The 27,352-nt window shown below is 40.6% G+C and overlaps 3 protein-coding genes across 3 annotated transcripts; all 3 read right to left on the bottom strand.

The window, feature by feature from the left end:
- Positions 1–6,920: 6,920 nt before the first annotated feature.
- LOC115746594 (pentatricopeptide repeat-containing protein At2g35030, mitochondrial-like) lies at positions 6,921–9,481 on the bottom strand. The gene has a single exon (XM_048278853.1). It carries the CDS (start codon positions 9,341–9,343, stop codon positions 7,133–7,135), a length of 2,211 nt encoding a protein of 736 aa, XP_048134810.1. The 5' UTR covers positions 9,344–9,481; the 3' UTR covers positions 6,921–7,132.
- Positions 9,482–11,052: 1,571 nt separating this feature from the next.
- On the bottom strand, positions 11,053–21,472 carry LOC115746593 (K(+) efflux antiporter 3, chloroplastic). Its single transcript, XM_030682421.2, has 19 exons — positions 21,240–21,472; positions 20,470–20,859; positions 19,919–20,020; positions 19,036–19,116; positions 18,798–18,899; positions 18,218–18,295; positions 17,741–17,809; positions 17,544–17,594; positions 16,821–16,934; positions 16,646–16,747; positions 16,422–16,556; positions 15,877–16,058; positions 15,670–15,805; positions 14,785–14,856; positions 14,595–14,696; positions 13,222–13,383; positions 12,578–12,667; positions 12,324–12,485; positions 11,053–11,761 (listed from the first exon to the last, which is right to left on the bottom strand). Exons 1-19 carry the CDS (start codon positions 21,273–21,275, stop codon positions 11,492–11,494), a joined length of 2,436 nt encoding a protein of 811 aa, XP_030538281.1. The 5' UTR covers positions 21,276–21,472; the 3' UTR covers positions 11,053–11,491.
- A 1,978-nt stretch (positions 21,473–23,450) lies between these two features.
- LOC115746577 (peptide methionine sulfoxide reductase B5-like) lies at positions 23,451–26,681 on the bottom strand. Its single transcript, XM_030682390.2, has 3 exons — positions 26,288–26,681; positions 24,014–24,170; positions 23,451–23,808 (listed from the first exon to the last, which is right to left on the bottom strand). Exons 1-3 carry the CDS (start codon positions 26,620–26,622, stop codon positions 23,644–23,646), a joined length of 657 nt encoding a protein of 218 aa, XP_030538250.1. The 5' UTR covers positions 26,623–26,681; the 3' UTR covers positions 23,451–23,643.
- Positions 26,682–27,352: the final 671 nt, after the last annotated feature.

Genomic DNA, 27,352 nt, shown 5'->3' with positions numbered 1-27,352 from the left:
TTCATAGTGAATACCCACATGCAGTCAACTAGATTTTTCCCTTTTTGGCCTATCAACAATTTTCCATGTTTTATTTTTTTTAGTGCCTTCATATCTTCTTTCACGACATTCCTCCATTCCTCTTTGATATTGCTTCAAGCAAAGTGTTAGAGATAGCAATAGTGTTTAAACTCAAAATAAAATTTTGGTATGGTCATAATAATCTATTAAGGGGCACATAATTTTATAGTGGATAAACTAGTTTCTTGGTACACTCTCTAGTCACTTTTCTAACAGCAATAGGTAAATCAAGATCAGATTCAAGTGTATCACTAAGCTATTCATCCACGGGAGGTTTAGGACTTGCCGTGCTCTCATCGGCAATACCCAGAGTGGTATTTTGGACCTACTCTTGTGTTGGAATGGTAGTCCTCCTTAAATACATCTAAGAAAATCTCATAGAATCATGAATACGAGTTGGACTAATGGGAATAAAAACATAATTAGATTGGTGTGTGCGTGTGTGTGTGTGAGATTGTAGTGGACAAGAGATATTATTCAAGGTAGGTTGATGCTAAGTAGCACCGACACGCTACACGATATAACACGACACGCCCATACGTCATTTCTAAAATATAGAGATTTTCGATACGTTAGGATACATTGTATATTAAATATATATTTTTATATACACATAATAAATTATTATTTCTATGGTTTTTTATAAAAATGGAGAATTTGCAAAAAGAGCTCTTGTACTAAAAAAGAAATTTTCTACCATGGATACTCTTGTAAATTGACCCCAGCCAGCCTAGAAAAAAAATTAAAAAAATTAAATCACTTGAATTGGATTCTCCCAAAGTGACTAGACCTCTGAACGCCCCACACTCTCTCTCCTCCCTCATCTTGAGTCTTTCGCTCTCTCTCCTCTATCCTCTTTCATCTTGCATCTTCCCCATGCTCTCTCTCTTTACTTTTGGAAAAAATCTCGCACACTTCTCCACACTCTCTCCTTCCTCCTCTCTCTCTCTCTCTCTCTCTCTCTTTACTTTTTAAACGTACACGCCTCACCCCACTCTCTCCTCTCCGTCTCGCGAAGCGAACGACGCGACAACGACCACCGTGATTTTGGCTATCTCGTCTCTCCTCCGGTGCTCTCTTGCTTTGTCCTCCACCACCCATTCGCTCTCTGCTCCGGCACACACGAAACTCATTCTCTACGTGGGCGCTCACTGCTTACTCGAGCACCGGCTTGCTTTTTGCTCATCGCTGCCTCCCCTTCCATCTACGCCTTTGCACTCCATCTTCTCATCCCGATCCATAGTTTCCCCGTCCTCCTTCCTCACCGACTTGCGCGTTGCTGGATCTCTCCCTCATCTCTCTCATGGCGAGACGCAGACATCCTCCTCCCTTTATCCTCCCGATCTCAAAGTTCTAGATCTGCGCTTTCCTCGCCCTTCTTCCTCATCGAATCTCGTGTCCCTAGCTTGTCGCTGGCTTTGTCCACATGTAGGACCTCTTACGGGTGAGCGGTTCCGGGTTCCTTACAAGTTCCACTTCAAACCCGGAACCTACCCGTTGGAATAGGTTCCTCATTTTTTGGAACCTGGACCCTACCCGTCATACCTTGAAAACCGGAATCTACCATGTCACGGGTTCTAGGGTCGGTTCTAGGATACCCGAGAACCTATCAATTTCTTTTATTTTATTTTATTTTTTCATTTTTAGTTAAGCAAAATGAGAGTGAACGCTACAACATCTAAGAGAAAATAGAGGTGAGTAGTTTTAGGTTCCGTACAGGTTACATTTAGAACCCGAAACCAATCCATTTGAACACGTTTATCATTTTTTGGAACCCGAAACCTAAAAATTTGTTTGGCTCCAAATTATACATTCATCATCGGATGTCATATAACATTGTAGGATCGTGCAAAAACATATACCAGGAAAAATATAAAAATTTATTTCGGGATTTAGGGTCCAGGTTCCAGGTTATAGGTAGTGGAACCTGGAACCTACCCATTGGAACCGGTTCCTCAATTTTGGGAACCCGGAACCTACCCCGCATACCTTGAAACTTGAAACCAGATTGGATCCTACAAATTTCGGTTCCGGGTTTTCGGTTCTACCTTGGAACCATGCTCACCCCTAGGACCTCTGACACGCGTCCAACACCGACATGGCGACCTCCTTAATGTGTCCGTGTTTCATAGGGTTAATGAGCTATAGTGGACGAGTTTGGATTGACATGGACATTGGACAATAAATCCAAGTTATCAACAACACCAAGGCCCTTATCTTCCATGAGTGAAATCTCCCCTTGAAAATAAGATTTTGAAAAATAGGATTTATTTTCAACAAAAATGACACCTATGGAGAGGTAGAATTTTTTGGAAGGGGGTTGGTGACATTTGTAGCCCTTTTGTGTGTGTGAGAAACCAATAAACACATCTTTGATTGCCCGAGTATCTAACTTTCCTCGTTGATGATGATGAATGTAGACAAAGAAATGACAACCAAAGACTCAAGATGTAAGACTATTAGATGTACGAAAGTTAGGATAGAACTGAGAAAGAACTTCCATAAGGGTCTTGTTGTCTAATATACGTGACGATAGTCTATTGATCATGTATGTAGCCATAAGAACAACTTTCCCCAATATATTTTAGGAACCTGCCTGTAAAATGACAAGGCAAGAGTCGTATTAAAGAGATGACCATCTTTTCTTTCAGCAATCACATTTTGTTGTGGTGTATTCACACAAGATGACGCATGGATAATACTTCCTTTTGAAAATAACGGGACAGTACTTGATTGAAATAATCTCTAGCATTATCAGATCAAAAGACCTTAATCTTGACCCCAAACCGAGTTTGAGTCATGGAATGCAAGGAAGGAATAATGCAACTCACATCAGACTTATGTTAGAGTAAGAAAGTCAAAGTGACCCTAGAGCAATCATCAATTAGATTGACAAACCAACCAATAAGCTCCAAAGATGTTTGGTATCGTGGAAGGTCCCCAAATGTCATTGTGAATTAAGTAAAAAGGATTAGAAATACGATGGTTGCTAATACGAAATGGTACACGGTTATGCTTGTCTAACTCACAAACATCACAATGGAAATCTTTAATATCCAAATCTTAAAGCAAGGATGGAAACATAATATTCAAGACTTGAAAGAATGGATGACCAAAACGAAAATGATGAAACCAAATAGCTTCTTTATATTTCGACCCAAAAAAAAAAAAAAATAGCTTCTTTATATGAAGTACTAAAAATGTTGAAGACAGATTATACATCATTCTTGTTGCGGTGAGAGGTGTCTTAAGGTAATACAACCCACTTTGTTCCTTAGCAAGTCCAATCCTCCTCTTCGAGCCCCGATCTTGAAAAACACACTAAGATGGGTAAAAAAAAAAAGCTTGCCAATGAAGATCTTTTGTGAGTTTTGTACAGAGATAAGATTGGCAAACAGTCTAGGGACATGAAGGACATCTTGAAGGACATGAAGGACATCTTGAAGGACAAGATTAGTTGTGATAAAGACATCTCCAACTCCTGCAACAGTAACAAGAAACCCATTTGCCACAATAATCTTCCTATTGCTAGGATAAGGTGTATAGGTCCTGAAATGTGATGAGGTGTGAGTCACACGATCAGTAGCCACTAAATCAATAACCTAAGAATTATCCGAGAGTGCCAGTGAGCATGCACCAAAGGGTTTATTAAAAGACCCCACCGAACCTCTTATTTTCTCAATTTCTTCACTATTGAAAGTTGCTTTATCCTGAACTTCTTCATAGCCAACTTGCTCGGTTAGGTAGACCCGAGGCCTTGGTTGTGTTACCCGATTCACCTACTCTCGGCTTGAAATAGTTGATTTTCCATTCAATTTCCAGCATTGCTCCTTTGTATGTCTCAACTTCTTGCAGTAGGCACACCACAAGTTGTCCCAGTTCTCTTTCCTTGGCAAGTCACCTTTTCATCAACCTTTCTAATTGTGAAGGCTGACCCTTCTGTTGCTTGTGGTTCGAGCATCACGGATCAATGGCGTCTGCTCGGATCAAGTAAATGGTTTCATCCAATGATGGCACTTCCTCCTTGCCAAGCATTTGAATTCTGACTTGGTCGAATTCAAAATTAAGCCCAACTAAGAAATCGTAGACCCGATCCTTTTCAACAAAATTCTTCAAAATGGCCGCATCTTCTGTACACCTCATCTGGAATACCCGATAATGATCAAGTTCTTGCCATAAGTTATGTAGAGAACTAGCGTACTCGGTAACAGTCTTACCTCCTTGCTTTGTCCCACTGGTTTCACCTTAATTTCATACACCTGAGCTGCATCACATGCCTTTGAGTACACCCGTAGATGGAATCACATATCTCCTTTGTTGTTGATAGAAACATACACATATCACTTATGGCTGGTTCCATGGAATTCCATAGCCATAACATGATAATTGAATTAGCCACATCCCACGCATCGAAATCAGGATCTCTTTGCTTGGGTCCTATCCCAAGCAAATGGCTAAGTTCTTCTTTGCCCTTCAGGTACGTCTTGACAAATTGTGACTACTTGAAATAGTTTTTCTCATTCTATCGATAAGTTGGCCTGTTATTCTGAAGATCACATGTCATGTCTGTTAAGGCAACCTCCTCCCAATGGTTAGTGATAGGAGAGGTAGAAACTGTGGCTTAGGGTGTGGTTTTGGGTGTGATCATTTTGGATAGAGAAGGTAAGGAAGAAATCAAGAGCAGCAATGCAGCTATGAAGGCTGCATACAGACGAAAAATTTCCTGAAGAATAATAGACAGCAATGAAGGCTGAAAAACGCAGGAATATGAAGGCTGCATACAAAGGAAAAATTTATTGAAGAATAATAGACAGCAATGAAGGCTGAAAAACACAAGAAAGGCTGCAATTTGAAATCTAGAAATCTGGTCTACAGCTTTGATACCATGTGAGATTTTGATAGAGAGAAATTCTTATTCTCATTCATATATTCTACTACTTTACAATGTCATATTTATAGGCTAATACACAGAGAAATCCTAGCAAACAAAATAGGAGACAAAGCCAAAATAGGAGAGCAATTACAATCCCACAATTTGTGGGATTCAATCAGAATAAAAAATCTCCTAAATAAGAAAAAATCTACTCCTAACAGTCAATCAACTTTCCTACGTATTTACAGTCATAAAATCTAGCTATTTATAGCTCAACCAACAAATAATCAACATGATAACATCCAAATCAGAGGCAAGAAACATACACAATGAAGAACAGAACCAAATCTTCACCTGAAATAGTAATACCCAAGTCTATGCTTGACCCCGACTTGAATTCCCCAAGATAACAGCTCCCGCCATCACAACTCTGCAACCCAACCCCATGGCTCTGCCCATTACACCACTCTCCAGCATACGAATTCCCCCGTGTAAAACCTGTAAATGCTGAACCCGTGCCTCAGCCCATTCCAATGCTGCCCCAAGGTACTGGCTCCACAAGCACAACTCTTAGTTGAGTCTGTACAGCTACTTAATCCTCGACAGGTTGCGCTAAATCTCAGGCTTGCTCCAAGAGACGAAGAAGGGCATGATGGCGATGAAGATGAGGCCCAGGAGGAGGTTCTCCAAGGCCGTCATTGTCGGGGCCACATCCATCCAGAAATTGAAGATGCAGACAAAGAAGACAATGGAGAAGGCCAGTGAAGCCACGGCAGGGGCTGGCTGGAACCGGCTTGATCCGGTCAGACTGAGCCGGCAGGGAAGCTGCCTCCTCGCCTTTTGTTCCTCAACTGAGTTGCACTGCTTCACCTGGTGTTGGTGCTGATGGTGAAGTGGGAGCAAGTCGTCCTTGGCAACAGAGGAAAGGCTGTGGATGGAGGATAGGACGGTCAAGACGAATGGAAGAGCAACGACTGGCTCTTCTCTCGCTCTGTTGTGGAGCCCACAAGCTAATCCAATTCAATCCCAGTAGTTAAGGCTGGAATCAATGTGTGGTTTCGGCTTTTGGAATGTTGGACACATCTTCATGGGCGGTGCGCAGGTTAAGCAGAGAGAGAGAGAGGACAATTTTTAGGGAGATGAAAGAAAAGAACCTAGTATCATGGAATTCTTTAAGAACAGGTTGCCTTCAAAGCTGCTTATATTTGGATACTCTAAAGAGTATCGTGAGCATGTGTAAAACAGGAATAAAACCTGATCATCCAACTTTTGCAAGCAAGTTCACCAGCTTGTAATACAAAGTGGTAATGCTGGAGATGTGTTTGTCTGCCTTTCTTGATCATCATGTATTGTAAATGTGGACCTCCCTCATATAAGCCCGACAACCGTCGCCGACCGATCTCAAGGCCTTCGATACCCAATTTGAAAGACTGCTTTTGCCCCCCATGAGAAGTTGAGCTTCATTTATTTCTTTATTGAACAGAGTTCAAGTGCAGTCAATGCTTATGTACCAAATCTATCGAGCAGTTGTCTGGAAAAGATACTTACCAGCTTCCCAAACCTTGCATAGCTTCCTCTGCCAGTCATTTGCAATCTTGGTCCCCAAGGCATGGCAACCTGCTAAACGGTACAGCACAACCTGTAGGAAGCTTGGATGCACGGCTTCTAATACGACGGAACAATCTCCTTGCACCCTCTTAAACCTCATCTTAGAAGCATGACAAATGAGATTAAGCTCAGACAGTCTTAAGGATAGAGACTTGGGACAGATTTTCCCCCAAGTTGGAGTCCGCAGCCCTCCTTGTTTCTGGCGATGTCAAAAAGGTCTGGACACCAATATTTACTATTCGTGTCTTCATAAGTGTCAAGCCAAAAGTGTATCCAATTCCCATTGCCCACTGATACGTTCAAATACAAAATCTTGTGTTCTTGAAGCATGTGAAGACAATTTGCACAATAAACCACTCCGAAGAATTTACACAAAACGGAAGGCTTCTCAACAGCAGAAAAATCAGATGTCAACTTGCAAATGTACAATCTCGCATAACAAAAGAAAGAACACTTGCAAATGTACAAGTTAGTAAAGTACTATACAGTTTGGCAAGTATGGGATGTTAATAATTATAAGCAACAGAATGATCAATAATCCATTTTCCTGTAAAATGTTAGAGGTACGGAAAATTTGAAGGACTCTGCCTTTTATGCCACACATGTGACAAAAGTCTTTGCAGTTAAGGAGTTCAATGTTGTGTAGATCTCTTGTAGTTTGGGAAGCGCTTGATCATTGGATACAAATATATGAACCTGATTTTTCAATTCGATCCAGCTACAGCCAGCTTGCTTTTCTGCTCCACTCCCCATTATCGATATCCTTGCTTTCTCCGCTTCATCCCAATTGCCTACCTCGGCATTTATGTTGGATGTGAGTACATAGTTCGATGTTTTATCAGATTCAAGTTCTGAGAGCTTCTCAGCTGCTAATTTGGCAAGTTTTAGATTCTGGTGCTTCCGACAAGCTCCGAGCAGTGCACCCCACAATCCAGCATTTTCTTTAGTCTTTGTATCACAAGCAATTTGAAATGCTTCTTCAAATTTTCCTGCTCGAGAGAACAAATCCACCATGCAAGAATAGTGTTCAGCTAGAGGTTTGATGGCGAACAGTTCCGTCATTTTTCTGAAGTATTTTGTTCCCTCATCAATCAGGTTGCGATGACTGCAAGCAGACAAAACTCCGATAAAGGTCACCTCGTCAGGAGTAACCCCTTCCAGAAGCATCTGATCAAAGAGTGCAACAGCTTCACTTCCTTGACCATTCCAAGCATATCCAGTGATCAGGGAATTCCAAGAGATAACATCAGGATTGTCCGTACTTTCAAACACAAGTTGAGCGAACATCATATGTCCACATTTAGAATACATGGCAATCAAGGAATTGCAAACAAACACATCTCCAACATAACCACTTTTTATTACAAGTTGGTGAAGCTGCTTGCCCATCTGTACTGCAGCAAGATGGGCACTAGCACTGAGTCCACATGCAAAGGTTGAATGATCAGGCTTCATTCCCGTCTTACACATGCACACGAAGCTCTTCAGAGCATCCAAATATAAATTGTTTTGAAGGAAGCCTGTTATTAAAGAATTCCATGAAACTATGTTTTTCTCTTTCATCTCCCTAAATATTGCAACTGCACTTTCCATTTCTCTAGATTGAGCATAACCCGCAATCATAGTATTCCACGTTACTGCATCTTTCTTTGACATTTGATTGAACAGGTCCAAGGCTTCGTGCATCCTTCCAACTTGAGCATATCCTGCAATCATGGTGTTCCAACAAACAAGGTCACGGGTTTCAATCTGATGGAATAATTGACCAGCTTCATCAATTCTTCGACTTTCCACATACCCATGTATCATTGCAGTTTGGGATGCAATATTTTTTAAGGGCATTTCTTCCAAAAGGTTTCTTGCTTTGTCAAGATTACCAATGCGAACATATCCATTAATCACAGTCGTCCATGACACAGAGTCTCTTTCTGGCATTTTCATAAACAGGCTCATGGCATCATCCATTTGACAGTTATTGATATACCCCGCAATCATTGCATTCCATGAAACGGTATTCCTACTAGGCATCTTGTCAAAGAGTCCCCTGGCCTCCAGAACCCTACCATTTTGCATCAACCCACATAAAATAGTCACCCAAGAAACAACATTAGGGTCTGGAATCCTTGTAAAGAAGCCCCAAGCAGAGTCTATGTCACCCAGCTGAACAAATCCATCTAGCATTAAATTACATGACACAATGTCTCTATCCACCATTTCATCAAAAAACTGTAATGCCAAACGCATTTCCTGATTCTTTGTATACCCCGCAAGCACTGAATTCCATGAAACTAAGTTCTTAACCGGCATCTCATTAAAAAGTAGCTTCGCTTCTTCGAATTTACCCTTCTTTGCATAACCTGCTATCATGGCATTCCACAAAACCACATCTTGCTTATCGGGAACCAAATCAAACAGCTTCCTCGCTCTCTCGAGCTGCCCACTCCGCATAAAGCACGTTATAACCAAAGTCCACGTACGACAGTTCCTATTACGCATTCTCTCGAACAACTGATAAGCTTCCTCGCCCTGATCATTATGCAGGTACCCGGCAATCATGGTGTTCCAGGAAACCAAGTTCCGCCGCGGCATTCCGTCGAACAGCTTCCGGGCATCGTGGATCCTCCCGTTTTTGGCATAAACAGAGATCATGGAGTTGTACGTCACGGTGTTCTTCTGGGCCATACTGGAGAAGACATTGACGGCTTCTTCGACCCGGGCTGATCGACCCAACTGGATGATCTTCGAATTTTGGTCGAAGAGGTGGCTTCCTTGCTCTCCCAAGGCCCTGACTCCCCTCCTCATGATGCGATACGAATCGCGCGCGATTCATAGATTCGTTGTACTGCTCGCAAGTGGTCCTTAACTAGCTCTACTGCGATGACATCACTGAGGCTCTAAGCCTTCCTTTGTTTCGCGTAGAAATTGACGTGTAGGAATTGTTTTTCCAAAAGCTATTTTTCGGTTATGGGCAAAAAATGCTTTTTTATTTTTCTGAAGAAATATGGGCTTTGAAACATTAGTTCTTGAAAATAGATCAATTATGGCGAAAGAATATTTTCCAACTATAATTTGACTCTAGGACTCAGAACTGCAAGAAAATTCTAAATAAAAGTATGAACCGCTCTCAATTTTTTGAAATAAAGACTCGGAATGAATTTTGTTTCGAATAAATGACTGGAATGCGTTTATTGTTTCAAAGAAAGGTATTCTCACCATTTACCTCTTTGATTTTTTTTTCTTTTTTTTTTTTTTCTCTTCTCTCCCAGGCCATCGCCGAAGCCACCGATGGAGGTCGCCTTCTCCTAGGCGGGCAAGAGCCGCCCTCATCGGATCTGATGAGGACATCCCAACCTAGGCGAGGGCAACCCTTGCCTAACTCTAGCGAGGGCCACCCTTGCCCAACCTAGCAAGGGTCTCACTCGCCCACCCAGTTGAAGGCAACCTCCGCTCGGCTAGGGTTGCCCGATGCCGACGATGGTCGGGGGAGGGGAGAGGAAAAAAAAAAACAAGAAAGAAGAAAAAAAAACAGAAAAAAGGAAAAAAAATTCAAAAAGATAAAGGACCAAAATGTCATTCGATAACACTATTTTTTTGAAATAATGAGAGCAATTCAATCCTTTATTTAAAATAAGATCTATTTTAGGTTTTTATTTGGAATTTTCCCCCGAACTAACTTAATGAAATGCATGCCATAAAAAAAAGTACTGATGATAAAGTTATCCTTTGCTTAGGAAAACAAAATGCGTTATTATTTTCTGTCAGGATCACTAGGCTGAACTTCCTACTAATGCTAATGATTTCTACTTACTTTCTGCACAGTTTTATACAAGAGACAATCTCTCTCCTCTTTTAAGTAGATGAACATGTGTTCTACTAAATCTAGAGGCCACATCTAAAGTATGAGATAACTCTTTTGAACTTAAGAGAACATGTTCATCAGCAAGAATTTCAAGTAGAGCACGTTGATAAGCCGAACGAATACGTTCAGCCTCGCTCACTTAACAAGGCGGAGGAGTAAGCACAAGTATACCAATCCCAAATAAGCCAATCCTATAAGTTCATCGGATTTTAGACTTTCGAAATCACATGACAGTCTTTTAGTTGTTTTCATGTTAATATAATTCATTCGTAGCACATCTGTCCGAGTCAAAAAAGGGGTCTTTACTCTTGCTCTCAAAGCACTTGTTAAACATTCCAAATGAGAAATCTTTCGATTTTTGAAGTGTTGATTGTGCATGATGCGGAAATTGAAATTGCAACATTTCCTTAGGACCTTTTTAACAAAATCCATTCAAAAACAGATGAGTGAAGAACTGTATTGAATGTGGAAACGATGACCACACGCCTCTTTTCCAGTACCTAGGAGGATAGGAATTCTGAATTTGCCCAGCAAAATAATAAACTAAAGGGATATTGATACATTGAAGCAGCATTATCCTCTTTGAAATAAAATGAATAGTTATGTCGTAGCGCATTTAACCCAAAAAATAAGTTCGATATGGGTGTCGTCCGCAAACAATAGGACCGTTTTTCTATTGATTGAATTGATGTATACATGTATAAACCCACCGGACAATCCTCAAAGATAGAGCATGACATGATGCATCAGCTCCAAGACCTTTTCCAACTGAAGCAGCAGCAAGATGAATAACTGTCCGCTACCTCCGAGAGTAATCGCCGACTCTCATTGGAAGCTCTATTCGCTTCTTAAAAGTACGAAAAGAAAGCTACATCACTTGAAACAGATCAATTTTTCCTCCTCAATGTTGTCTGCATGACCATTTCGCTATCCTCTACCTCGATGCTGTCCAGAACTATCTCAGTAGTTTTCTGCATTTTGTTTCCTACCGCAGTCTCAGCTACAAAACTGACACCTCTGCTGGAGTGGTTTAGCCTCGTGGTGGTGCATTAATAGTTGCACAACAGACTTTCCAGCCTCTTCGGTGGTCTTCACTTGTTTGGGTCTGCTAGATCTTGTGCAGTGTTAACACCAGTGGATTTCCCAACAAGGGCACCATCCTCGGGCTCCTGCTCACAACTTATGACATGACTGTCTAGATCCTTGGACGTCTGAAGTTCTCTATCATGTCCTGCTTGGGCTTCTTTCTCCTTGAAGTGAATTCCTGTTGCGGCCTCTTCCTGGTTCTTTCCAGATGTTTTCTCTTCAGAGACAGCTGATAAGGAGGACTTCTGTCCCCCGACTAAGTCACCAACTTTTACCTGACAAATGGTGAAATCATAACATGTGGGATAAGAACGCGAACACTTTGGAAAGCATCAGGGTGACACTTGAAAATCTGATTTTGATGCTAAAAGGTGAAGGCAGTGACACTGGTCGGAGAGAATGTTTATCAGGTAGTAGACCCTAGTAGGAAAATGCTGAATCACTCTTATAATCTCTTGTACTTTTACACCTTATAGCAAACATAAATTGGGTTCATGTTGGAAATCTGATAAGATTACCTAGAAACAGGTAAAAAGACATACAAACCTTGATCTTTAAGCTTACTTAGTCTTGGGACTACTTCTTTTTTAGGCCACTTGCCATTGAAAATCAGCCATGTCAGACTGTCAACTTTCCAGTGCTATTGTGGTGCATAATGTTTTTCAAACATTCATACTAACCTGAACTAAAAAACTAGGGCATCTAAATAAAGAGGTCTAAGACCACTCAGGCTTTTCTTGTGAATAGCAAACCACTACATTAGATTATTATCATATTGCCATCACCAATCAAGTGCAGCAAGTCAAACAGATTGTAAAACACGTGAGGTTTGAGTACCTGCGGTGGCTTCATGACATTAGAATCTCGACCATAATTTTGCCTGACCGCATCTTCAGCTTGTAGCTCCATAGAGTCTCGAACAAGCTGCCTCAGAAATGTCACGTCATCGGACATCACACCAAACCCTTTCAAAAGCTTAGAGCCAATCTGTAAGCTTGTCTGCAGGAACAAAATCAAACTCGACTTAGATTTATTTCTCGGACTAGTCAAAAGCATACAAACTCATAAGAAAAAAGTATATTACTAGTAACCTCAGCATTTTCTAGGATAGCATCTGTAGCTCCTGCTTTCTTCAAATCCAGAAGATGCGTAATGTCTTGGGCCCTCGCGTAAATTGGAATCTGCGGTAAAAAATGAGACAACTCCTAAAGTGGGACAAAGAACTATCTTAACTTGAGAAGTGACTACAACATGCAAGCATGATATAGGCATAAATCATATGATGATGTCCACAAACTGAGAACTAGGAGGAACTATATTGAAGAAGCTGACCGCATATTTGATATTGACATGAGAGTAATCGTCACTGAAGATCCAGAAATTTTTTTTTTTCTTGTCTGTCGAAGATCCACGTTCATGAAATAATTTGTAATCAACCAACATTAAATTTGAAGAGGGACCTAATTCCTCCTTTTAAAAACTCTGAGAGGCTAGGTACAGATGATTGGCAAGAAAATTCCTGTTCACATAAGACCATTGATATGTTCTAGAGTGTGATCACTTTAAAAGCAACATGATCTAAAATACTGGCTTCATGCTTGTATCATAAGGGCATAAGAATAGAAGGTAGTACAAAGAAAAATGTATGTGTGAAATTGGACAAATCAAAATGCACCTCAAAACACAAGAAAGGGGGGGGGGGAGAGGGGGAGGGGGAGGGGGAGAGAGAGTTTACAGCTGGGAAGGCAAGTCGAAGCCTTTGAACAGCCTCTATCGTCCTCTTCCGTCCAGCGTACATCACCATGACAGCTTTTGGGGAAGCAATACCAGCAGATTGCAACACAACTGGGCGTGATCCATCCCCATAAAGAATAGGAAAACCAAGCTTTCTAGATGCCTGAAAGTTCAAATAAAAGATCAATTAGCTTAAAAATCATCAAGGCACTACAAACTTCAGTATTTCATTCTGGAAAATGGAAACTAGTGCATCAGTCAGAGACAAATCCAATAGGACAGAAGTTCAGTAGTTTTCCTTCTGATGAAAATTGCAAAATTCAAGAACACGATTTTAAGACACCAGCACATGTGGATGTGGATCTAGGTATATGACCCAAACAAGTACAGCAAACACCATGCAGCTGCACAAGCCCAACAGCATTTACTAAGACACTTTCCCTTTCAATGGGAAACGTGGCATCTAAATTCTAGAAGTTTCAATGGAACTAGTTGATCACACAGACGATCTTCTAGAATTTCACAGAAGGTGTGCTATTTCTTGGTTTCATCTAATCATTAATCTGAAAGTTCTTCTGGTTTCACTCTCCTAATGGAAGTTACAGTTCATCCTTCCAGACATGTCAAAGTCAGTTTCTCTGGCTGTGGGCCCAAATTCCTATGAGAGGAAAATCCATCCTTTCCAGTGAAAAAAGTGTTTCTTTACGATCCAGAAGCAAAATGTGAACATATAAGTATATCCATCCGATGGATGCATTTGACCATACAAACATTCCCAGTTGATCATATACAATAAGCTTATAGTTATATGAGCCCTAAACAAGTTCGACTTTTAAATCCCCAGGGCCCTCCTTGGGTCCCGTCCCTGCTCTTTGGCAACTGGTGAGGCAAAAGAGCAACCCCCAACTTCCTCTCTCCTCCTTCAAGAGCAGCACTGCCACTCTTTATCTAGTTCTCTCTCTTTTTTCCTTATTATTTTAATTAATATTAGCATTTTAATTCTTTTTTTATTTTCTTTTCTCTATTAACAAAAACTGTCATATCAGAATAGCACGTCAGCATACTAACAGTATTGGAAGATCATGCAGGTAAGAAGGCTGAATTGACAGAAACGAAACCCCATAACAAATTACACATACAGTACAAGTTATAGCACCAAAAATACGTGATTGTCATGGAGAGTTTATTTATTACTTGCAGAAACTAAATTAATCAGCTATTAGCTTTGACAGTACTAAAATATATATTTGACAGTCCTCTATTTTCTTCTTCAACGAATTATCTAAAAGTCCTTCAACCACTGTTAGGCTTGATCAGCTTTCTATTAACAGCCTTCTTATTTCATCAGGGAAATTATGTAAAGGTCTAACTAACCTTCACTACAGTAGGATTGAGATCAAAAGCAACATAAGGCCAACCAGACAGGTCACCATCAACTCCAGAAGCCAATGGAGCTGACAAGAAATTGGCAAGGACCTGCATGGATAGAATTTACAACCATGGTGTATAAAAGCAGTCAAAGCGCTAATTCAATCAAAGGAAGAACTTGATGCCCAAATCACACCTGACCCATCTGTCCGAATCCAATAATTACAACAGGATCCCTAGCATCAAAGCTCGCAATCTCCGTCGCTTTCTGCAAGAAAACATGTAAGAGTCAATCTGCAACAACCTGCGAAATTCCATCAGTGAACTACACAAACTTCCCCAGGCTATCCATTCAGCTGACTAGCGATTTGTGTCAATGAAATCATCGAGACTAGAGTTGACATTCTAGCAGGTTGAGTTAGTTCAAGATGCAGGGCTAGTTTCAGTTTATTAGATACAAGTCAGTGTCGAGTTCTTATTGCAGAGGCTTAGTTCCATAAAATTGATAATTGCATAGATTTTGCAAAATAACACATACTTTCAGGAAATGATCAGACAAGGAACTCAAAATTCTGCAATAAGTCTAGATCATGCATTGGCGCACTTCAATCTAGGGTTCTATCAAATAGATGTTTTTTGTGTTGGAATCAGGTTAGTTTGGGATATCATCTTCACCTAGTTTTTTCGGGTTTGGTTATCGCGTTTCCAGGTAAATTGGGTTTCATGCAGTCAACATATTGGTCAAATTGGCTTAATATCAAATCAGAATTTTGGGCCAATTTCAGGGTCAGATCAGTTTTTGCCACCATTAGTCAAGACATCAGAGTGAGTTAAGGGGCTCGAAAAGCATATGAATGTTGCCTATGAGATGATTCGCCTAAATTTGTTCCTTGAATTTTGTTTTTGAGATAAATTTTTCACTCAATAATATAGTTTTAATAGTTCAGTAAGGGATGGTCAATTTTTGAAGGCATAATGCACGAGTTGCAATTTTATGAATAGACTAGAAAGGCCACTGAGATAGACTACTTTGGATGTTCTTATAAAACAACAAACTTTAAATATGACAAGAAGAACGTACTTCCTCAGTTTCGAACTTGTCATCAATAAAATCAGCAGCCCTCTTTCCAACTTCATTAAGCAAAGGTGTTAATGCCATTGACAACACTACGACTATTATGAGGAGCTTGTTCAGCTCAAGTGGCAGCACCCCAAGCCTGGTCAGATGGTAAAGAACTTTGTGAGTCAATGACTTCAAGGGAACAGCCAACAAGTACCCATAACTAACCTGTTTGCCAAGGAGAACACAACAAATCCAAACTCCCCTCCCTGTGATAGGAGCAATCCTATTCTTATGCTTTCTTGCAGAGTGAGTCCAACACGGGGACCTATTGCTGTTATAATCAGGGTCTTGATGAAGATCAAACCTCCCAGTAGAGCAAGCACATTGGGCCACTCTCGCAAAAGAAGCTGCAAAGAGTAAAATTTTCTGTTGCATTTAAAAGAAAAACATGCTTGCTATTGTACAATGTTCTTTCAATGGATACTGGTGTCTTTCTAAATATTGCAGAATAAGCACTGCAAATATATATATCAAAGGCTTACTCAACTCACAAAACCCTAAAAATTTATCATCCTCTAAAAAGAAAAGTATCAAGGTCCACTGATGTTCTCACAAGGAAATTTATGATCGGGTTGACCTGGTGCCAAAAGTTCAGTAGAGTTGAATCACAATTCAAACAGTAGAATGAAGAGATCTCATAGATTTGCAATTCTGTACACGAACCAGAGAATTATTTATGGACACAACAATAGTCAAAAGAATATTCCCACCTCCATGTCAACAGAAGTCCCTGTAGTCACAAAGAACAATCCGAGCAGTAAGCCTCTAAATGGTCTGATATCTGCTTCAATCTGTGTCCGAAAGTTAGTTTCAGCTAACAATGCCCCAGCCAAAAATGCTCCAAGCTGCACATGAAATGTTTCCATCTCGTAAAAACTTCTGAAAGAGAAGTCAGTTCAGAGTACAAGGCATCCTGGGGGTAGGGATACTTAACAGTATCACTGAAGCCTAACATTTGGGTGGTAAGGGAAGTCCCAGCAACTGTCAACAGGCAAAGCGCAACAAAAGCTTCTGAGCTCCTTGCTTCTGCGACAACCTGATGTAATGAAGTTAATTAAGAATAAAAGTTATTTCAATTTTTCTTACTATTGAAGAAACCTGAAGCACACCTCAAAAACTCGCCTAAGCAGGTATTTTCCTCCGAGAGAAAGTAAGCCAAGACCACCTAAAGCCTTTAAACTTTCTTGAGCAAGCACAGGCCAGATGCTTTCCTCAACCAAATTCTGCAAAAGAAGAGTCAGATGACCATGAGCAAAGGTTCGATAAGCTGAATAAAGTGTCTGAAACCATTGAATCTCCAGTGTTTACAGTGAGGACACTAAAAGAGTCTTGAATTACACTGAATCGACTAAAAAAACAAAACCAACTCCTGCAGAACATCAAAAAGAGGGGGAAGAAAGAAAAAAGGCTGTCTTCAACCATTTATTATACTGTCTCACGCAGCTCGAACTATGATGATTCCATCTATATTCGATTTTCTTCCCTATGAGTTCTGCTCTCAGAAAGAATGCTAGTTTTAGTATTTGTTCGCACTTCATGATATGAAGATTCCACATAAGTAAACCCTAGAAATAAAAACAATCAAGCCAGACATGCAATGTACCCATAAGCACCCACCCAAATGCACACGTAATAGTGGATCCAAGCGGAGGCTGGTCTTGTCACACCCTGGCTACTGCATTTTTCCTTGTGAAGTTTTCTATCTATATGTTCTCCTTTAAGGAATTTTGAAAACGATTTTCATGTTGCCCCCAAACTTATTCTCACCCACCTCCCCACAAGTAAGACCACGCACACACGCACCCACAGAGAGAGAGAGAGAGAGAGAGAACCTGGCTCTCCAGCACCGGAAGGATAACTAGAAGAGGGACAACAGCGATATCCTGCAAAACACAAGTCATTCGACCCGAAAAAGTCATGCGCCTCTACTTAGCATGATATCCTGGTCGTCAAGTAAAAGATTGAAAAAAATAGTCCCAAGCTAAACCAGCGGCAAAGAAAATATCATATCATTAGAACCAACTATAACCTGCAAAAGAAGTATCCCCAGAGTTGCGGAACCAAATCTCGTTGCCAGCTCACCTTTCTCTGCAAGAAGCTACACATTATGTTTAGCAAGCCCTTGAAACCTGGAAGAATGATTTCTAATGAGCAAATGCTCATAAGACGAATTAAATCTGTACAACTATATTAAAGAAGCATCAATAAGATCATAATAATCTGCCATAAGCAGTCATGACACTGATGTCATGCACTGACAGGACAAAAAAAGAATATTAATAAGAGCGTGGGATAGGGAGAACATGATCATGCATCAAGCTCCATGTATCATCTTCAAACAAATTGTTGACCGATAACTATTTAGTAAGGTCTCTATATTGCCATGCAATTATTCTATGTATTAATCCAACTATAATCTCATAAGTGGTACAAAGTTGGGTAAAGTCCAACTATTAATAACGGAAAGTGCAAATGCCAAATAAATGAGTTCTGAAAATTTAATTACCTGCAAGACAAAAGCAGAAGAAGATAAAGAGAGAGCAGCACCAATCACTATTGCCTCGTCCAAAGTTCTGATGTTTACCTGCAATTTACAAAGTTTGGTCAATAAAAGAGTAACACAAATATACAGTATGGACCTTGGGCAATCCCAGTGTGATAGTTTTTACAATTTAAATGCCAAAGCAACCTTCAGCAACAGTGCATTAAAAGTATCTTTATTATTTTAAGATGGAGCACTATCTCCATATTCTACTAGTCGACTGGCTTCGTAGGCATGAGCACCAATAATAAGCAGTAAGCCTGCTCAGCAAATACTCCGGCCTACCTTTCAAATTCCAAGGCAACCTTTCAGTTCAAAGAAGGAGGACCTATGCCAAGCAAAATAATGAAATCTCCAGAAGTTGAGAACATGAGCTAACATTTACCATTTAAGGACCCGTAGAAAGAACATATGTGAGTGAAATATGGTGCTGGAATGTTTGTGACAACTGAGACTGTTTTAAGACACAATATACAAGCATATGAATGAGGCCGCCTATTGTGGTAGATGCAATAAATTGCTAGTTGGTCAACAACATACTCACCAAATCTGACCTTGAGTGGAAAAGGAACTCCAAAATTCTTGTTCCTATAGCTCCATTAGGTGGAAGTTCAAATGCCGTGAAGGCTAGAGTGGATAAGAAGACCTTTAAGGTGAAAACAAATGAAATGTCACAATGTGATAGGACTCTTGAGAAAGAAAGTAGATGCGAAATAGTAGAAGAGATTGAACCTCCAAAATTTCACCTCAAACTGAAATCCATGTATGTTATAACACTTTACCTGAGTCAATCCCATACCAAAGGCAAACTTTGCAAGAGCTTTTAAGCGTGCAAGTGATAGCTCCAACCCCATCTCGAACAGCTGGAGAGGAAGATGCATGGTTCTTTCGTGAGTAGAGTCATGACCATAAAGAACATGATAGATGAGCTGTATCTATTTACATGAGAATCTAGCTCCCCTGGTTAATAATAAAGTCAAATATCTAGAGGAAGGAAAGAAGGAAAATAGTAAATTAAAGCCACCCGTTAAGCGGAGTCACATGTGTCAATTTATGCCACTGACTTCTCCTAAAGCCATATCCACCATGTTAAACGTACTTGAGATCTTTCTTCAAGATATCACCTTAGTCTTTTTGGGTCAACTCTAATAATGGAGACAGCAAATGGGAAATCATTGTCCCTCTTGATCTTAACATGCAACACTTGGCAGAAAAATTCAAGACAATGCATTTCCCAACTTACTATCATCTAAAACATGTGTAAATGATAAGTTGCTCACACTTCAATTAAAAACACAAAAATGGACAATTCCCGCTTTTTGACATAGGAATGGTCACTAATGGAGCTGGAAGTTTGTGAAATCAAGCCAAGGACAGTCTTCTTGATGGCCACTCCACCACCATAGACCCCAGATGCAAACAATAGATGGGACTTGGATATTTGTTCAACGTATTGTGTCATCCAATGAAAGAAATTAGGAAAGCTTGATTGAAAGAGAAACAATCTGACATATCACTGTTTTCACTAAGCAAGGGTGGGCGCACTTAAAGCAACGATTATTTCAGAAAATAGCGACTGCTAAAAGTTAGAAACGTCATTAATTGTGACAAAAAGAAAAGGATGATGAAACAATTCAGATTACTGGCAGAGAGAAACTAGCTTACCAGGAAAAGGATGCCCCATTCAGACAGCACTTTGACATCTGTGAGATTTCTTATAAATCCAAATTGATTAAGTACAATTCCGGCAAAGAAGAATCCAAGTATCTGAGGACACACCAATAGCTCTTAGACCAATTATGGCTCCATCCTTATAGCATCTTGTAATAAGTGACTAATAATTTTCAATTACAAAATATCCGTCTATGAATGTATGCAGAGTCTGTTTGATTGAGGACAGTTGCAAACTGGTTCACATGCTGTGAAAACTAAGATTCTGATGGTCATGGCCCATAGCACAACAACCTTCTAAGTAGGTGGGTCAGAGGAAATTTCAGGAAGCACCTTGCACTTCCCCAACATTTATTGCTGAAGTCAGGACTTTATTAACTATAGACTTAAGTGGTAGATATTCTTCTTTCCCGTTGACATAACATAGTGAATTTTAAAACTTACTGTTAATATACTCAACTAACAAACAAGTGGTCAATGCATGAGGACCATTGGTAGGCCTCACCACAAAAAGAGATAAATATGAACCAAAAGGTATTTCTTACGGGACTAGCTCTGAGAATCTTGAATGTTGGGACGACTGCTACAGTCACTGCTAAGAATGTAAGAGTATCCATTCCCAAATCATTAATGACATCAACAGCACCAGCGACGTCAATCGTCACTCGTATCTGAGCTCTTCCAAAACGGCCCGGCCTATGATTGTCGCGACGAAGTTGTCTCTGACCCAATCTTGAGGAAGTCAACAAACTTATGTATTCACAGGTATCTCCTGAAACAAAAGAGCGGCGACCAAACCGATACTTTAAGGCGTAAGGCGGCGCATGGACTTGCTGGCTAAAGGAATATGAATCCTTCAAAGAATGTCCACAGCCACACGAGATGGGAGTAGAGAAAGCTACAATTGCACTTCCATGTTTCACCATGCCATATCCCTGCAAGTTGAGAAAAGGGTAACACATAGCATCACTTCAATCAATCCCGGTATCGCCATAGCCAAGAATGATGCTAATCTACACGACGCTTATAACACAGTAGAAAAATCAAAGAACTTGTATTGTGGGTTACTTTACAAAAGAGATCCCAAGTAGCACTTGGCAGTCGAATAGTCATATGAATAACACATCTTCCAAAAAACACTCTTAGCCGTTCCCCAGTATCGACACGACGGACCCACGGACACTAAGCAATCCAAAGGCGGTTGCTTGGCACGAATCCTTACCAACTACGAACCAAATGCTCATGAAATGGACGAAAGAGACAAGCGCACACAGACAGGTGAACCGAGAACCAGCAAAGCGAAGAGGCTACGTACCCTGGGGACGTGACACAGGTTGAGGGGTTCCCCCATAGCGGCACGACGGGCGCGAGGGGGAGCTCAATCGCAACACGTCGAGCTCCACTCGAAGTATGGATCTCAGTTTTTTCTTGGGTCGTCGTCCTGAGTTTTGAAGGGGCGAAGGTGAGGCTGTGACGAAGCCGCGAAGCAGGAATCTAGAGAGAGAGAGAGAGATTGTGGAGGAAATGCGAGCGCTTGCGGGAGAGGGAGATTGTTGGATTCTTGTCATTCTTGTCTGGATAACGATCTCGCTGCAGGCGCTGACGTGGATCCCACGTGGATTATTACATATGCTGATGACATGATTTCTGCAATTACGGAAACGCCGTTGTATTAATTTGAATCATGGATGCTATCATATTGCTGCACGTAATTAAAAACGTTAAATTTTAATAACGTAATGAAGGCCGTTGGATCAATGTCAATTCGAAACAAAAAATTGGGCAGTCAGGTAAATGCGCTTTCAATCTTGTACATTAAAGGCTTATCTTTATTTAGGTCATTTTCATTACCAGTGAGCGCGCATGACAACACTTATAGAATAGAATTTTTGCTCAGTACTTTTGGAGCAAAAATTCGTTTGATGGTAACGTAATTTCATTTTTTTTTACTTTCAGAGCATTTTTGTGCTCCAAAAGTAGCTTTGAAAACCACTTGAAAAAGTAAAGAAAAATTTGCTTCTCTCCAAAAGTAGAAAAATCAACTTTTGACCAGAAATTGATTTTTAGAGCAAAAGTGCTGTCATGCGCACCTTAAGGCTAGAAGTTGATTTCTAGGATAGAAGTGTTGTCATGCGCGTCTTATTAGAGCAAAAGTGTTGTCATGTGCACCTTAAGGCTAGAAGTTGATTTCTAGGGTAGAAGTGTTGTCATGCGCGTCTTAATAGAGCAAAAGTGTTAACATGCACGCCTTAACTTTTATGGAAATGACCTAAATAAAGAGAAAAGACATTAATTATTAGTAAATAAATTTTTACTTTTTCAATTTGATAAGCTATATGCGGCATTAAAAAGGTTACTTATAATGACCAGTGACATGTTCTAACAAACTTTTTATCATAAATATTACTAGCCATAGGCAAAGGTTGGCAAATTTTTTTTTTTCTCATGGGAAATTATCAATGACCCGAAAAGGAAAAATAACTAGCAGCAAATAAGTTCATACTTCACTTTTCTCTAACTAGAAGTTGCTAACCGAAGTGAAAGCTGAAAAATACTTGGCATGTGTTTGATTTGGCTTTGAAAATAAGCTTTGAGAAAGTGCAAATGCTCTTTTAACCTAAGGAACTTTAGAGAAATGCTTTGGGCTTTGGAAAAATACAAATAACGTTTGATAAAAACTTTTGAAAAGCTACTTTGGATTAAGTAGAATTTCCTTTTTAATAAAGAGAAATCAAACCCTCATTGACGGTTGCGACCCAAGCGAGGGCCCCCTAGGGTGGCACGACCTCAGGCGACCATCGCTTGAGTCACGTGACCTTAGGTGGCTCTTGCTGGGGTTGCTCGACTCCATGCGACGAGGCCTATGGTCGCGCGACCCGAGCGATCGTTGCTTAGGCGGTTGTGTGACCTCGGGCGATAGTCGCTTGGGTCGCGTGACCTTGCCAACCCCTCGCTAGCTTTTCGCCAACCCATTGTCAATCATATCTAACCTTGTCGACTACTCTCATGCAAAGGAGATAAACAGTAACAACAAGGGAACAAAATAAGAAAAACTAAAAAATTGGTAAGGTAATTTTGAAAGAATGTTTTTAATTAAAATTGAATTTTAACATTCCGAAAATGGTGAAAGCCGAAACCAGGTCCTTACCTGCCTTGGGCTTTCAACCTTTCCAATGCTAGCTTTAAGCCTAAAGCCCCTTGAAAAATTTGACAACCATTCTCAAAGGGCTTTGGTGCCTCAAGGAGTTCTCAAAATACTGAACCAAATTACATCAATATTCTGCAAAACATGATCTAATCCGATCCCTAACAACAAAGGAAAACCTATCGATGGCCTATCTAATACATAATTACCACCCGCACAAATTTGCTAGCCAATCTACAAAAGGCTAGCCTAATTATCAGATGAGGTTTACTTTCGTGAAGTTCATTTCATTTCATGTATATAGCGACTGATTAGTGACTACATTAAGCAACCTTTTCACCGTGTCACATTAGAACAGTTCAGCGAGAAGCATCTGCAAGATAACAAGATAAAAGATTTCGACTTTTATTTACTCGAGAGATGGGCAGCAAATATCCGATTCCAATCCAGATGAAGAAGGATTTAAGGGAAGGGCTTATAGTACATAGTGTGGAAATTGGAAGCAAACAATCTCAGATAACAGTAGCAGTCGAAGGCCACATCTGGTGAACGACCCATCTTGCTGCAGAAGTTTTTACTGGGAAGGATAAGAGTTTGCACGAACAAACTTGAGTGAGATACTATTGACGCAATGCCGCTCATCGGTCGGTGTCGGGAACCCTTCACCCTTGAACACGTGACCCAGATGGCCGCCACAGGCAGCACAAGTGATTTCCGTCCTCATTCCATCTGGATCAGGCTGAGATCACGAAGCAAGGCAAGCTCATCAACAATTTAAAGCAGAACACGCCCGACTCATTTTGCATCTCTCCGTCATTTTCACTGTTTAGAAAACTCATCAAATACAGAGCAGCAAGCCATAATAGAAATTGACTTTAATCAGAACCATCTTTAACTAATCATGACCACACGTTTGATTGAGCAAAAGAGAAAAAGAAACTCACAGTGCAGTTTATAGCTCCTGGTAGACCCTCGTAGAAAGCAGGCCAGCCGCAGCTGGAGTTAAATTTAGTTGTAGACCTGTAAAGAGGAGTCCCGCATCCTGCACAATTGTACACCCCCTCTTCAAAAAACTTGTCGTATTCACCCGTGCCTGGATATCTACATGTTAGAGAAACCGCAAAAAATGAGGACGACCAAGATGACAAGTCTTCGTTCTTAAGTAATATATGAACATATATATGTTCAAGGATTTACCACACATGACACCCGATATCAAACCAGATAAAGAGTTGCTTGTTGTACAAAAACATAGTACACGAGGCATAAAAAAGTATTCAGTTATGCTCCTTTGTTCTCCATTGGTTTGATACTTGAATTAGAAAAAGGATAAGGTTGCATTCAAAAAGAATGTATATGAATCTTCAACTACTTGCATCGGACTCAGCAACATTTAAGTCCTCTCTGATCATTTCCAAGCCATTAAGAATAGTCGAAGAGGATTGTATGTATAACACCTCAACAAGCTAATACTATACATAACCACACGAATAGGATTCTTCCCCCAAAAGCATGATTTGAGGAGGTCATCCACCTATTTTAACAAAATTTTTACTAGTGAGGGTATACCTATAACGCTGCACATTCTAACATAACTAATCAGAATGTATCTTCTTACACAGCATTTCAAAGAGATCAACCGTTGCGCTCCCAACATCATTTGACTTATCAATATCATGCATTTTCTTTCTCGTTTTCTAGTCAAATATTTGCCCAAGCAACACAGTACCAAACTGAAGTCCATCAGGTGCATGAGGTCCCTCAATCGATTGATTACTAAAGCATGAAAGCCCCACAAAGAGGGTTGATAAGAACTTCACATATCATGATCAGCCTTAGTGCGCAATCGATGGTAACAGTACGATTATGAGAACGACAAATGAATCATTTTCTAAAATGCCGCAGCACTAACATGAGGATATTATTCCTAGTTCTGATTTCTCTTAAAAACAGGATTAGGATCTTCGTCCTTTGATCCCTCATAGATCCTGCATATTCCTATAATGTAGTGAGCACGCGCTACGAGCTAGTAGTTAAGGAGTTTGACTATGGCTCTGCACCGCTTTCTTATTTTAACAGATGAAGAGACCCTTCAAACAATCAAAATAATACAAACAAGATACAGACTGTAAAGAAAGAGCTTACAAGGACAATGCGCAAGCATTAGATAAGTCAAAATCGAGATCACACTGGACTGACTTCCACTCCCTCACAACAGATAGAAGTAGCATTGAGAAACAATTTTTTTTTTTTTAAATAGCTCTTCAAAACACAAAGATACGCACCAACTGATTCTTCTGAGTTTTTTCTGTTCAGAAAGCGTGGGATGGGTTGGTTTTCTGAGAGTCGCATTTCGGCTCGACGTTTAGCTCTGACTTTGATTAAATTGAATGATGAAATCGTTGACATAATAATATCTAGAAATAACAGTACGTGATCACCCTAGGACTCGCACTTGGGGATGATTTTGACAACTTTTCACCTTTGTTTTGATGAAAAGTCAAAAGCTATAGACTTCATAAGTAACCAAGATTTCGGTACTCATGTAATAACAAATCCTTAGCACCCAAAGGAACCTACAAAGGCCGACGTTTCCAAACAAAAACTAAGTCTTTCCAAACACAGGACAGTGCCAGAGAACTTAAGTAATAGCTAGAACAGCTCATTCCCACAATAAACCAGAAAAGTATAACCCCTCATCATCACCTCGAAAAACACAGAGAACATCCTACCCTGCAATTCCTCCGTGGATTCTCCTATTTAAACCTAATTCACAAAGAATCCACCTCCAATGCACATCGCTTGACATGCTAGAAATGTGTTGTACCGTGCTGAATCAAAACTCAAAAACCCATTTCTGATTCAACATATCAACATATCACATTGCGGCATAAGCTAGCGAAATTTTTTCATGCGAAACATAAATAGACGGCCCAAGACAGCCTCATTTGAACAGGTTGTGTTTTAAAGCTCCCTGCTCAGTGGTCCCGAACTTAAAGGAGACAGCATGGTAATTACGTTCAAACGAAACCAACCGAAGTCAACAAATCCCCACCCAGAACGGGGAAGTGAGGCATCAAGAAGAGCAGGAACCAAAATTAAGAACGGCAAAGCCTCAACCAGGATAATCCAGCAGAAACATCAATAGCTGAAGCTAACTCGCAGACAGAGACTCCCAAAAAAAAAAAAAAAATTAAAGCGAAATCAAAGGAACTAACTCCGTGCCCTTCCGCCTCAGGATACGGAACTGCTCGGGCGACAGGACCGCTTGCCACTCCTCCTCCGACTTCCGGACCGACCCAACGACGCCGCCGCGGAAGCTCCTCTTCGAACGGCTCAACGGGCCGAAACCGCAGGGAGCGGCGGGGGCGACGGGGCGAGGCGGAGGCTTTATGGACCGGAACGCGAAGTGGGTCCTGTTGAGGTGAGAAGAGCGCGGCGCGAGGGAGGAGAGGGGGAGGAGGTTAGAGAGAGAGGGCTTGGCTGTGGCGCGGGAGAGGATGGACTTGGTGGAGGATGAGAGCGACGAGAGCTTCACAGCTTCAAAGCCCATTTTCTTTATTGCGATTGCGATGGAGAAAGAGCGGGAGACAGAGAGAGAGAGAGAGAGTTAATTCTTTTAGACTTGACTTCAACTGCAATTTTTCAGATGTGGTGGGAACGGGGCCACGCAAAGAGGTTCTACGGATAATAATTAGGCAAATTACAGGTCGGTCCCAAAGTTTTTGAGGTTGTTGCAAATTTCCCCTCGATGTTTCAATTTTTTGCAATTTACCTCATGAATGTTAGAAATCGGATTGCAATGTTCCCCTAATTTTCTTTTTTTGGTCTGTTCTATCTCCAACTCTTCCCTCTAACTTTTGTTCTGCTTTTTTACAAAACGCAAAAACCAAATCCCACATCCATAATACTGGCGTCTTCACTCCTAATTCCCTTACCAACGGAACCGTATGCCTATTAGTGCTCCTAAAGTTGACACCAGCCAAATTTCGCCTGATGGTTCGACCAGGTAACAACGCATGACCAATTACAGAAGGCAAACTCGCCTCTTTCATGTACATACGTTACATAGAAAGATGCCAAAATATATTTGCATGTGAAAGCATGTGACTGAATTCGGCGAGAATATGACCAGAGTCAACACCAAATATGACATCGATGTAATTCACAAATATATTTCAGAGCAGCCCCTGTATTTTGTCTCCCAGCTACAAGAAATTTTAGGTGGGCAAATTGCCCATTCTACAAATGAAAAGAGATTCAAAGTAAGATCAAAGTTGAGC

Source organism: Rhodamnia argentea, chromosome 5 (assembly GCF_020921035.1).
Source record: "Rhodamnia argentea isolate NSW1041297 chromosome 5, ASM2092103v1, whole genome shotgun sequence".
NCBI classification, from domain to species: domain Eukaryota; kingdom Viridiplantae; phylum Streptophyta; class Magnoliopsida; order Myrtales; family Myrtaceae; genus Rhodamnia; species Rhodamnia argentea.
The sequence above is the reverse complement of the archived record's forward strand: the minus strand, read 5'-3'. Positions and strand labels throughout refer to the sequence as shown.